The 14003-nt window shown below is 40.9% G+C and overlaps 1 protein-coding gene across 3 annotated transcripts in view; it reads right to left on the minus strand.

Annotated features, from left to right (window-relative positions):
• The window catches only part of RNF144B (ring finger protein 144B), a 96911-nt gene that overhangs the window by 14796 nt on the left and 68112 nt on the right, over window positions 1-14003 (minus strand). For all 3 annotated transcript variants that reach the window (XM_042049060.1, XM_042049061.1, XM_042049059.1), the window contains one exon: window positions 8620-8724. In XM_042049060.1, coding sequence (XP_041904994.1) covers window positions 8620-8724 — 105 coding nt within the window. The remainder of the gene's footprint in view (window positions 1-8619; window positions 8725-14003) is intronic.

The raw sequence follows: 14003 nt of genomic DNA on the forward strand, positions 1-14003 counted from the left end.
TTTCCAGCCCTGGAGACTGCAGCATGCTGTTTGTGCACAAGAATATAGCTCAAATGAATGGTTCTTCATTCGTGTCTCCTGGCGTTAATGGCAGGGGTCACTTAGCTCTCAGGAACTGAAAGCCAGTCTGGTTTCCATTTTTTAGTCATTTCATGGGGTTTGGGCCAAGACAGCTAATGCCATCACTGTTGGAATTTGCCTTAGACACGGAGCAGCCTATTGGGAACCCGACTGAAGTTAAAAATTTTAGTCGGCATAGACAAACAGGCTTTGCTGATACATTTTACACATTACCATAATTAAACTAGCAGCCTAAAAGGCTAAATGCTCTAATCTCCAATTAACAGTCTATGTAAGAAGACCAAGTGCCTTATTTAAACCTAATAAGCGAACCTGCACACAGGGTATGGAGGGTTTCAAAAGAAACTTCACAGGCATTTCAGGAGTCACATGTTTGTCAGATGCAGAATGTGGGATCATTCTCTTTATCTGATCTGTCTGTAATACTGTACTAGCACTGGAAATACTTTTTGTCTTTCACTGAAAATAAACCTAGACTAATATAAGACCTGGGACCTGATCATTTGAAGCACTGTGAGACAGTGTAGAACTGACAGCTTCAAAGTGACAGGCTTTCAAATCTCACATCCAGTATCCAACCACAGTCCTTCAGATTACTGTAAAGGACAAAATTTGCCCTCAGTCAAGTGGACACTGGCCCTTGCTGTCCTCCTGGGTTGTGGGACAGAGCATTCATGAGAAGAAATATAATGTCAAAAATCCAATATATATTCAATATCATGCTGTGAATATATTTTCTTTCACAGATGGAAAAAAGAAAATGAATTTGTATTATAAAATATGAAATTGCTTTATTAATATCTCAAATTGATTGGACTTGATTGCACAAAACTGCATTTTGTAGCAGATGCTTGGATCATTTGTTTAACCTAAGCCAGTGTAATACAAAAATGAATCCAAATTATGTCAAGATTTAATAATTTAAAGATTCATATGACTGTAATTAATTAATATTTAAGATTAATATGACTGTAAGACAGATTTTTCTGGAAAACTCTTCACCTGTTCATCAGAAGTCAGCTGAAACACTCTTGGAGTACAAAAAATAACTAAATCAAATGGCTAAAAAGAGTGAAGCTTAGCAGTTTCAGTAAAGACACATCATTTCAGTATTGCCCACTCCTCCCCAGGGCAGCTTCACATATAAATAGTTTGGAAAATGAAGAGAGTCATCTGCATTTCTCTAGCTGGGTGAGCATTGGCAACCACTTTAAATTTTTCTTCATTACAACTAAATGAAAACAGTGAGTCTCAATGCTGTAAGAGCCACTTGAGTGAATTGTTTAGTTGCCCAGGGTCCTTCTGTACTTGTTTTTGCTTTTAACAGACAGTTTTTTCAAGAGCAGTTCTATTGAGCCCAGAATTTCCCATGTATTAAAAATCAGCCTTTTTGATTACAGTGGGAGTGGAGTTATGCATCTTAACACAGGTTTCAATAGGAAGCAGAGGCGGTGCTGAAAGCTTCCCATTCTCCTGGGGAAAACTTGAGCTTACCATGCCAGCTTTCCCCACTGGTTTCACTTAGCTCCATTCTTTTCCCCACATATCCTCTTCACAGCTCAGCTTCCCCCTCCCTGCTTGCAGCTCTGGGCACTGAATGCACGCAGCCCATCACCTGTGCCTGACTCCCACAGGCTTGGAAAGACCAGATCCTGAGGCACCCACACACAGGTCAACCTGAGAGGTGCTGAGCCAAAGCCTCTCACAGATTTAGTACCTTTAGGCATGAAGAAAACAACACAGAAATTCCTGCTGCCCGAATTCAGTGTCATTTAACAGCTGTATGTACAAACTTAATTAAAAGAAACATGAATATCAGGTCCCCATAAAAACCAGCAAATCCTTTCCTCAGTGAACTTTTAATCTCATTTACACCTAATCGAGGACAGTCACAAGCACAGTAAGGGGATTAGGTGTTTATCTCTTCCTGCTTGGCATCAGTCTAAATGTTCATTTCCAGACAACTTCTCAAGCCTCACCTGGGTGTCTGTCCATCCCAAACACCTCCTCTCCTGCACAACCACTCACGTCTCTGGGCTGGTCAGGGCATGGAAATCTGGGGAGGCAGCAAACCAGCAACCCAGCAGATGGCAAAGAGCCAGAAGAGAAAGACCATGAGCATATCAGAAAGCAGGCTTTTCTTATTCTAGGCTACGAAATTATTCCGTGTAGGAAGAAATGCTAGAGGACAGGTTTGGGGAATTTTTTTTTTTTTTTAATACTGGGAGTTTTAATTAAAAAAAAAAATACAGGCAAGAACTCTCTTCTCCAGAAAATATCTTGCTTTGAGACTTATCAGACTGTTAGGAGTTGAAATAAGTTTTCTGATTTTCCAAACCCTGTAAGCAGTATCTGCAGTTAATATACTCTTGCTATACAGCACAAGAACACACAAGAGCTATTGCTAAGAACAGCAGCATTCACCTGAAGTACAAATCCATGGACAAAAGCAAAATTTTGAAGGCTTACTACCACAAAGGGCTCCACCTGGACCCCTGCCAAGCATCCAAAAAGATCATGTCATCAAATGTGTCACAATAACAAGGATCCCTGCTACTACATGAGACAAAAGAGCAAAGAAAGGAAATTGAAAGGGTTCAAAATAATTTAGTTCAGTACACACAGGGGCAAACTTTTCCAGGCAGTGCAGTAACCAGGACCCAAGGAAGAACAACTCCCCTGTTTTTAAACACTGGCTACCACAGTGGAAAGGGAAAATCACTACTCCACCTATTCTCAGGCTTTCAAGGGAGATGCAAGGAGGCAATCTAGCAAATTGAATAGATCTTACTTCCTTTCACACCCATATGAATCAAACCTTGATAATGCCAAGGGAGGGAAGTTCAGCAGAACAAGAGCTTCTAGCAGACAGGCAGCAAAGGCAGATCCTGCACAGGCAGCAACAACAGCAGTTTTGAAAGGGTGGCATTGCCCACCTCTGCCAAAGCCCCACTCACAGAGGCACTGTCTTGTTTTGCAAGGAGTGTAAAATGGTTTCAACAGGGGCTGTGGTTTGCTTTTGAAAAGGGTATGGGAGTTCAATCTCTTTATTGTGAGAAATTACACCCACAACTTTCTTCATCAAGCTACCATGCTCACGAGAGTCATAATTAAATACTAAATTATTCATGTTCTCCATTAAAGAGCTCTTCTCTTATTTAGCGACAAATAAAAACAAAATTAAGGCTCTCTCACTTGCTCTCCTAGGTTTTATTTTAAAACAAGTAAATAAGAAGAACAAAAATTTTTATTCTGACCCTGAAAAAGATAGGTCAGCCTGCAATGTTTTCTCACGTTCCTTCTCATTTTACCATTTCAATCTCCTCAAGCAAAATGTACACTGACTTTGAAATTAAAAATAAGACTGATATTTTAAACCGAGTCCCAGTGGGATTTTGTGTTTGGCTATGTATGGAATATAACACAATTAAGAATTCTAAGATCTGGGTTACTGTCCTATTTCAGCATTGCTTTACAAAGTGCTGACAACCCTCTGTCAGGTTAGCACTGGTATAGATCATGGATTTACACAGACAGAGGGACAATGAGCAGGATCGGCACTGCATGCAAAGGCGTAATCCTTTACAAACTTAAGAGCCCAAATCAGTACCTCCTTTAAGTGACTCCTGCACAGTTTTAATCCAAATCAGATTATGTATACATGGATCACTGCATCAATGTTATAAACCTTAGAACAATACAGGAATCACAAACAGCAAAGCACAATGCCCTAGATATTATCTAAGTTAGTGTAGTGGTTTGGTCCAAAATACTCATTACTGTTTATCTGCTGTGAGATAAGAATTAGGAGAAATGCAAAACAGGCACCAAACTTGAAAGAATATAAAGAAGTTTATTAACAGACCTAAAAGAAGGAAAAAAAAAAATACCACCTTCAGAACTCTCCTCCTCCCCCCACCTTCCTCCCTTCTCCCACTGACGATGTGAAAAGACAACCCTTAAGATGTTCAGTCTGTTTACCACTTCCATAATAACCTTGTTCAGTCCATTTAGAAAGAGAAGTCTCTTCTTGCTCATGCTATGAAAACATTATCACAACGAGACAGCCGCCCACTTCCAAATATCGTTCAGTCCATTTAGGAAGAGGAGTCTCTCTGCCTGCGTGTGAGTCCTTTCCCCCGACTTGCAGCTTTTCCCGCAACTGCCTTCGAGGGTCCACTCTTGAAGTTTTTTGGGGTACAATTTTTAAGGTTGAGCCGTTCAGAAACAAAAACAGAGGCCCTTCTCCTTCCCTGGGAGCAAAGGGTCTTCATCATCTTCATCTTTAGGACTATCTCTGGGAGCATCTCTACGGACTGAGGTTTTCTCCTTTCCCGTTCGGAGCAAAAGTCCTCATCTGGTTCATCTCTCCCTGTCCAAACTTCTCATGAAATTACAGCTGCGTCAGCATCTGCCTATCTCAGCGCAGGTGCTTTTGCTCACAAATTGAACACTCCACCTCCCATATCTTCATGAAATTACAACAGGATACTCTGATATATCATAGCTTCACAACAGAATTTCAGCTTTAAGCATCTCCTCTCTCTCTTCCCTCAGGTTTTCAGCTCTTCACAGCAATAAAAGGGTTACTCTCACCTCGGCCTTGCAGCTTTACAGCTGGAATGTTGAATTTTTTCTTATCGCAGTGGAGAGGGGGGAGAGCCGAGCTGCTCCGGCTGCCCACGGCAAGGCAGTGGGGGGGGGTTCCACGGCTGGAACAGGTCCATGGCTTCAGGATGGCCGTGGCCCGGCCCGGCCTGGCCCAAGCAGGGCCTGGCCGGGCCCACTGGGCCCTGCTCGGGCCCTGCAGCCACCTGTGCCAGCGCTGGAAACGAGAGAGAGAGCTTGGAGGGGGAGTTTGCCTATTCTTAAATGTGGATCACAGAGGTGATCACAACTTTAAGTGGCTTAGAGAATTGTCCATATTCAAACTGGCCAGCTGATAGGTTCTATCAGTTCCCAGAGGAAACTGTAAGCACCCCTTAGCAAGGACGTCCCTTCCGGGACTATGCTTGCTAACCTATGACAGTGAGTATTGCATTAAAAATCCCTGTATACAGCAGAGATTTACCTTGATTCATAGCTTACACTGGTGACTGGATTCACACCAAGCAAAACCATTTCAAACCATGATAAATTACCCCTTATTTAGATTAGGGATATTAACTGGTCCAATTAAATCAATGGAGCAAGTTCCCAAGAGAGACAGGAATATTCCAGACAGAAGAAGTCTGCATGTTTAAAGAGAACTGCATTAATATAAGATGTTTCTTCTACCTTCTGCTTCCAGGAAGAAATCCAAATAATCTTTGTTTATTGTACCATTAGAGCTTGAAAGGGCAAACATTTTGTTTAACAAGACTGCTTTTAAACTTTCCTTGTTTTGTGTAACCAGCTATTTGAAAGAGAGTCTGTAGCCAAAACCATTGCCTTACCACCACCACCCCTCATTTATTTCTGCTAAAAGACAGCTATACTACAAGCAGCTGCTATCTAGATTTAATAGGTCAAGATACGACCTCGGATTGCACTTGATTTCAAGCACTTCAGTGGAACAGTTCCTTCTGTTTGAATGCACTATTTGTCAAAACAAAAAAAAACTGCTGGAAAATATACCAGTTTCAACTAGATTTTGTTGAAGGAAAAAGCAACCCAAGCCAGAGGGGTTTCAGAAAACATATTTTCAAAGTACTGGAAAGTACAATTTTCTAGTTCAAATAACTTTTCACTTTATGCATTTTAAAAACCTGGAACATTTTTTTCCGAGGTCCAGAGGGACCCAAAAAGTTAAGCCTTAATTCCCAGCATCTCCTGTGAATAAGCAGTTTACTCCCCAAGTACTGATGAAATATTCAACTGTTTTAGAGAAACACATTCCTGCTATTTGCACTTGCTCATTTCTTCATCAGACATACAAGAAGAAATTCTATTCTGTGTTTAAATTGTTAATCAGAGTTTTTGCCTCCCTCCATCCCCCAAAAGCAACAGAAGAAGCACATGAATCAGAAGCAAGGCAAGACCTTTGAAAAGGCTCTGGTTATTTCGTACCAAACTAGACAAACCCTTCAGAACTTTACTGGGAAGATAAACAGGACTTCATTCTGATTTGTCTTAATGAAGAAAAACAGGTCACTGGAAAGCACTGAAGAAATGTTACACACCTTGAATAAGGACCTTGAGAGGGAGAAGAAGAGGAACTTTCATAGCTATACTGCGTTGATAGCTATACTGTGTTATAAATGCTTATAAGCTTTATTATTAATTGTTCAGTTTTCTTATTGAAGAAAGCTCAATCCAAAATGCACTGAAGTCAATGAAAAGGCTTTCCTTCACTTCAAATTATGCCTAAATTCACCTTTATCTCCCTTGTGCAGGCTATGGCAAAATGCACTTAAAGAAGCAAACAAAACAACTGTTCTAGCTAACATAATGAGATGCATTTAGCCCGAAGCATAGGAACCAATTTAGCACCATGTCCATGACAAAGAGATTGAACTGCTATTTTTTCTCCAAACTGTAACAGTACCTGATGAACAGCAGTCACAGAATAGTCTGAAATGAACATGACATGAAAAATACACCTTTTCAAAACACTGATGCTATCACAGAGGAGAAAAAAAAGGACCTTTTATTTTTGTTTTTCCCCGCAGTACAGGCAACATGTCATTCCTCATAGCACTGTCCTGGTGAGGAACCTTGTCCTGCCAGAAGGCAGAGACAAAAGCTGCAGACCCTCCAGAGGTGAGAAGCCTCATACTTTTACACCAGGATTTTGAGAGTGTGTAAGGAATAAACTGTAACTCTAAACAGTACTTCCACGCCAAACAATAGCCATAGTTAAACACGTTCTCTATCATCTGATAAGGTTCTGGATTTTTAAGAAAGAGCTTTTAAAAGCCACATTTTCACAAAGAAAAGCTTTTCTTTATAGAGGGAAAAAAAGGAATAGAGAATGTTCATACATAAATCTGTAGTTTACATACTATTCTTTCAGATTGTTAATGGAGTCAATCTATTCTTTCAGTCATTCCTGTTTTTTTCTGGGTGGTTTTCTTCCTTAAAGAAACAGGTACTTGGTAAAATACATAAGCAGTAATTTTAACCAGGTTGGGGATTTGTTTTCTATTCAAGCAGAAGGCTTGTGTTTCAAGCACATCGCCAAAAGGGAGTGTCAGAACATTCAGTCATCCAAGGGACACTAATGCACATTTGGGCTGTTTAGTCACTCTGCTGTCAGCCCAAAAAACACCCAAGGATTAGGCCAGTGGTCCATTAATACATGCCCCTGGAGTGTCCTTTACTAAGGGGAAATATATCTCTCTTAATTCCTATAGCATTAGAACCCTGGTTGAACAGAGCAGAATTCTTCCTGTCATTTGTTAATTTTCATTTAAAAATACATTTTCAATAAAGGCTAGATGCCTCCAATCTGGTGCAATGGGTGGAAGGACATTGCTACACCCTCTCTGTATCTTTGTAGAAAGAGGAGGAAGGGAAACAGCTGGCTACTTTTAACAATAGCTGGATTCAGCCAGAAAAAAAAGCTCCACCATACGCCTGCATGCTGTAACAAGCACAGCTGTAAGTCTCATGCCCTGATTCAACTAAGCACAACATTTCAAATGTATGCTGGAGAGCAGATCCTGATTTTTTTCTGGAGAAAAAGGCATTTTTCAATGCAAGGTATCAGGAATCACACTGTCACTGATGGCATTTGAATAGGATTATATTGTTCTTATGGCATCTGTATGCACAGGGCTCAAGGGAATCCAGAAGACAAACTTCTCTTCTTCAGATCAGGGATGAAGATCTAATTCTCCTTTAGTTTATTCCTGCAAACAAATGCTGAGAGAATGCGCAAAACCAACCAAAATCCCTTAGCCATCTTATTTTTCCTGGGTTTTTTTTTTGTCCTATTTGTATTCTCAGGCCCAGCAGGGACATTCCTGCCTCACAAAGCAGGCAAGCAAGCATCCCTTGGGTGTATCCCAAGAGACACCCTCCATATCTCTTAAGACCTACCCGGTGCTGCGCAGACACCTTTCTTTCCATGTAATTATACAGTCCTGTGTGATTATATTGGACTGCAAATTGCTTGTTGCAGCCCAAGATCAACATACACAAGGAAATTCTGGCCTTGCATATCATCAGTCTGAGCTCTTGCTCTTAAGAAAGATCAAGAATTTCAGTGTTTGCAGTCAAATCAAATCTGACTGAACTGACAGTCTAATGGAGGCTCAGCAATTCCAGGATACAGGGTATTCTGGTTAAGTCACCTGCATGGGTAATTCAGAGGTTGTCCAGATGCCAAGTAAACCTTTCCCCAAGGCACAGAGGGAGGGGAAAAGGAGCAAAACCCTTGAAAAACATCTGTTTGTTCCTATCTCCTCTTGTCAGTCAGGCCTCTTGCCAAAAGCTCATTAAAGGTAATTAAAGGGAGGAGAAGGTGTATGATTATTATTTATTACACAGATAAAGAAATTTGGGGGATATATGTTAAAAAAGGGAGAAAGAATGAAGTACAGGAAGTATAGATACCTCTGCTTCTTGTAGGGTCCCATGGTTCAAGCATACCATGTCTGGACATGTGATAGGAGAACCACAACCTTCTTGAATTGCCAGCTCCATGTACTGTTTTAGACACTAGAAACAAGTAAAGAAGAAAAAACAACGTTATAGCCCACATGTTGGTAACAACCAGATGGCAGAGATGTTGCGCAGTTCCCACCTTCAGCGCCTTAATTGGCTGTCCTGAAGCTCCAGCACACAGCAAACATCAATTATTACAAGTGTGAATGCTACAAGTCATTACATTGGAAAGAACGCAACAAAGAACAATTAATTATGCATGATTTCATCTGCTGAGCACTGCGTTTACCTAAGTCAGCAAGTCAGACCTTTCAGCCCTAACAAGCCCTGTGCTCTGCTAAACTGGGATTGGAGGATTTGGCAGGGGGGAGTATCTTTTATCCTAATTAAACAGACTTCGTTCCTTTGTTTTTCCTCCTGTTTCTTAATTCAGACTCTCAGCCAGCATTCTCCATTGTAGGAGAACTCATTTACAAGAAAGAGATTACTGTTCTCAGCTGCACAAAAGGGGAAGGGGGTTTATAACCTGGTTGGGAGGTTTAATCGGCCCTACAAGATGTGCAGCTACCAGTTCTTCCTCCCCCTCAACCCCCCCCATAGATAAAATAATTTCCATGGTTTATCATTATTTATCATCAGCCTCTACTCTACCCAAAGTCCATTTCCAGCATGGAGGCCACCTTACGAATGTTTCCAAATTGTTCCATTACACAAAAACAGCAGGCTTCCCCTCCATGCTCAAAAAGCCCTCTACTCTACTCTCCCCACCCTTGATTTGGCATGCCAGTTTCAAATATATTCAGCTTGTCTTTACAGCACATATTCTAGAGTCTTCAGTAAAATCATGGCCCAAAACTCATGCAATATACCAAAGAACAGTACTCGAATTGTTCCTCCAAATTGCACAGGTAAGTAAGTAAGGTCACTACTAAATAAAATGAAACAACGAAGTCTCCTCAAAATAATGGCAAAGCATACAGTAAATTGCAAACCACCATTAGCAAAACAACAAAGCGTGGACTTCTGACAGATTTTGGTATCAGCTTGCATAGTTAACTGTTAATGAAAATAAGCATATGTTACAAAAGGTAGGACTAATGTAGCTTTTCCCTAAAGTTTTTATATTTCATGCCCACATGACAAATCCCCTCCCCAGTACTGCTGACTTCTTCCCTTATTGCCCCTTTGGTTTTCAAGAAATATGTCAAAGAGAAATATGGTTTTGAGACCTCTGTCTCTTTGCCAACTTTTGGAAGAGGCACTGAGTTCAAAAGCTAATGGGTGGGTGATGGGGAAATCACAGCCCTTCAGAGTATGGTATCTTTAGAATCCCCAAAATCATTGTTTTATTATTTATAGGCATTTAACATTCAAGTCTGTGTTAGTTTAGACTATTCTGAGAAGGCCTTGCATACGGTGCTCTGATTAAAGAAATATCCTCATTTGTATTTCTTATTGGAAAACTGATTCCCTCTTAACCATCAGGATAATTAGGACTTTTGCAAATGGAAATGAGATTTCCTTATTATTCTGTCTGTCTCTCTACTGAAATGTCCGCATCCACGTTTTGCTTAATTCTGATGAGCTATAGAGAGATATTAGTTCAAGCAAGTAGAATCAGCTTAACTTAGTGGGATTTTAAATTAACTTACTTTTGATACTGGAAGTGTATTCTCTTAGAAGAATGTTGGGATATAACCTAACTGGTAAGCTTTAAATATGTAGCTCATTAAGCACTAATGTATTCAGATCCAGCATGCACCCCTATAAGAAAGCAGCAGAGACGGTTGATAAGGAATTGATGGTGCAAGTAGCACGTGGGAAGTGAGGGAGATACAGGTGAAGAGCAAAAAAGAAATCATGTCAACAACTGAAGGCAGTATTAGCTCCCTAGGGATTATCAGCCCAGATTTAACCAGGAGCTATTATTTTATTATTCTAACAGCAGTCTTGGTGCCCTGTCCCATCTTCTCCCAAAGGCATCTAGGCACAGTGCTTTCACAAAGTCAGTTTACCCCAGATCAAATCACCCCCCCAGCACTGCAGCTCCCTCACAGAGCAGTGAGCAGAAGCAGGTGTGGAACCACAGCGGTGCCTGTGAGCAGAATCCTGGTGACAGTGGAGCTGCCAGGGCCCTGCCCACATCTGCCACCATGGTGTGGGCAGTGGCAGCAGGTGACATAAGGAAAGCCCACAAAAAGCGTGCCCAGAGGCCAGGGTGGCTCCCAGTGCCATTACTGGTGCAGATGAAGGCTGTGGATGACTTTGTCCTGCAGCTCCACGTTCATTAAGCACTGAGCATTGCCCACATGCTTCAGCACATACCACAGGAGAAACGGGGCTGCAGGTGCTCACTCCCTACACAGATTTCCTCCCTGGTTTGTACCTGTACCAAGCCTCCTCCACAAATAATGTAAACAGAAAATTCTGCCCTCAGAGTCCCGTCCCCAAGGCCTGTGCATGCTGCAGTGTGTCGAGTGCATTTCTTGGATATGTGGGCAGAGCCTCCTTACATATTGCTCCAGCTCCTCATGGGAGACCTGATTACTTTCTGGATCAAGTCTCAGGGCAGCAGTTGGTGAAGGGCAAATGTTTCCCTCCCACCAAAGCATTTAGGCTGCCTTAATTCCTCAGCAAGCATGGGAGAGCAACATTTTACTTTTGCTAAGATCCTGGGTTCTGTCTCCTCTGTGGTGCTGCCTGATATTTAGTAATTTGTTTTGACAGCATGGTACAGTGGATTTGTATTGTGGGGGCAGCTCAGGTCAGGTGGTTACAGAGGGAGGACAAAGCCTGAGAAGCTACTGCAGGCCCAGCAGCAGCCCAGAAGCTTGTTCTTAATTTAGACTCTCAGGACAGAAGCTCGGAGCACTGACGATTACGCTTCCGTTCAAGAACGGGTATGAGGCTCTTAAGGAGCTTCAATCCACAGTATAGATTTTGCCATCAGTTTCAATATGCAGTATCTAAGTCATTAGGCGTACCAAGGCAGGAGAACAGAGGTTTCTGAGGATTGCTAATGGATCTGGATGATTCTTCTCTTCTAATCCAGTACTTGGTTGTAGGTGAGCACAGGTGGGCAACCAAAGCCTTCTGTGTTTTCAGAGGGTGACTTGGACAGATTTTATAATTGAGCTGTGCAGTGCCACAGATCTTCAAGTAGTTCCCAGAAAATCTCCCTGTTAAATCATTTTTATAGGTGTGAAATCTTTTGTCTTGACTTTCTGTGCTTGGAGGTGCTTTGGGTGCAATACAAAAAGGACTTACAGGTGCCAGGAAACTTGAAAGAAGCATTTAATATTTACCGCTGAAGGATTAAGCTTTTTTACCAAAGTACATACATGAATGAAGATGTGGATTTCTTGTTCCCTCTTAGCACCAAAGAAGAAACATTAGAAAAATCACTAAAATTGTAAAATATGCCTTCAACTTTTGCAGCAAAACTGTTTTCAGAGGGGTTTTACCATTATTTACAGCTCAGCCACTAATTCAGCTGCTTACTTGAGAACTGGCAACTAAGAGGCTCTGAAAAGATGCAAGCCAAAAACGTGATGAAAAGTTGTTTCAGTGTCTATATAATAAATCACAACTGACCTTCTCAGCAGTGTGTCCTCCCACACTCTAGAGAGTACATTATTATAGACATAAAATGGCAAGATTTTTTGTGCATTTTGTCTACAAAAACCAGCAGTATCTCAGGAAAACTGCACACACTACATATGCTATTTAACTGCTCTTCAAAGGGAAGGAAAAATCAAGATGCTCTGTCTTCTGTGATACAAAGTGTTGCCTGAAAGGGTCTTAATCCTGACATCCAAGAAATCAGGAGGTCTCAACACCCTGGGCTACACTCTCTCACCATTTTCCTGCAGTGTGGTGACTTTTGAGTATGGAGAGCAATCAGTGGCTGGAGTGACCTCAACATCTAAGGATCCGTGGCTTACAGTGACATTAACGCCATCCTGTTACTTTCCATGGCCAGAGCCAGCAAAGTTTCCATGAATGTGTCACATAGCCGAGGCAGATGGTTGAGACAACAAACTAAAAATCTACTGAGGTCTTGCTGAACAGGTTAGAATCCTGCTGACTACAGATCACACACTGGAGGCTTGATTCCACTGTGTTCACCCCTCAAAGAAAAGGCAGACACCAACACAAGTAGCATTTATTCCCATACCTGCAAGTGTGCTCTAATCAGTTACATACAGTTTACTCAGATTTTCCCTACTGAGCAACTCTATCATGTACATATCTGTGTTCTGGGAAACATAATAAAATCCTGAGGCATTCAAGTAAGCAGGATCAAATCAAATGCAATAATGTAATTCCACTAGTAAAACTCAGTACACCTAGCAGAATGTTTTGATGCTGATCTAGCTTTGCAAAGCACGTTTTGCTCCTGCTGGACTACTGTCAATTTCAGTCAAAAGAGGACTACAAGTATTTTTTTCTCTGCCTGAGATTCATAATGTATAATGATATTTTTTTCCAGTAATTTGCTGTCAAAGCTTTTTGGGGCAAGATTTTTTTCCTCTTATGTTGGTTTTGTCTTTCAGGCCATCACCTTCCTCTATTTAATAAAATAAGATCAATATCCAGTTACCTACTTTACAAAATGCTACTCATGAGTATCTAGTAAGTTAAGGCCTATAAAGTACCTGGATAAAATTATCATGCAACATATATGCATCTTTTTTTTATCTTGCAAGACTTGTACGAAATATTATGATTTAGGCAAATAATTACTAATGCCCCAAGTACACATTCACCTCCTGGAGCTAAGGGTTTGTTGAAAGAGTACATTGAAATGTGACGGAAGCATCTTTAAAAATACACTGAAAAGCCTAATCTAGGAATGGACAAACTAGTAATAGAAAAGATTCCTTCTTCAGTAATAAACAGAAGTGTTTTCCGTGGTCAGCTTCAAGCCCCAGAAAGAAAATTCTGTTCAGGCTGTTCATTGATTTTTCATTTCAACACTTCTGCATGCTGCTCTAACTTCAACTTATTTTTCCCCCCAAGTATATCGTACAGAGGGGATTTTTAATGTACTGACCAAGAAAAATATGTCTGTTTGGAAATGTATTTACTCTGCAAAGAGATCATAACAGTTCTGCATTTTAACATAAAAATGAGTTCAAAGTATAACTTCAGTCTTATGTTGCTAGGTAATGATGTGACAAAGGTACTACATACCTTTCACTGTGAAATCTGAAGCTTCTATTCAAATCCACTTTCAGATAATTTATGTATCAAAGACAAAAGATGGATCTCAATCATTCCTACATACTGCTTTTCAAGTACCCAGACATGTTCCATTACCTTGCTCCTCT

The sequence above is a fragment of the Corvus kubaryi genome, unplaced genomic scaffold, assembly GCF_017639235.1.
Source record: "Corvus kubaryi isolate FWS band 111438036 unplaced genomic scaffold, C.kubaryi_AGA036_p1.0 69, whole genome shotgun sequence".
NCBI lineage: Eukaryota > Metazoa > Chordata > Aves > Passeriformes > Corvidae > Corvus > Corvus kubaryi.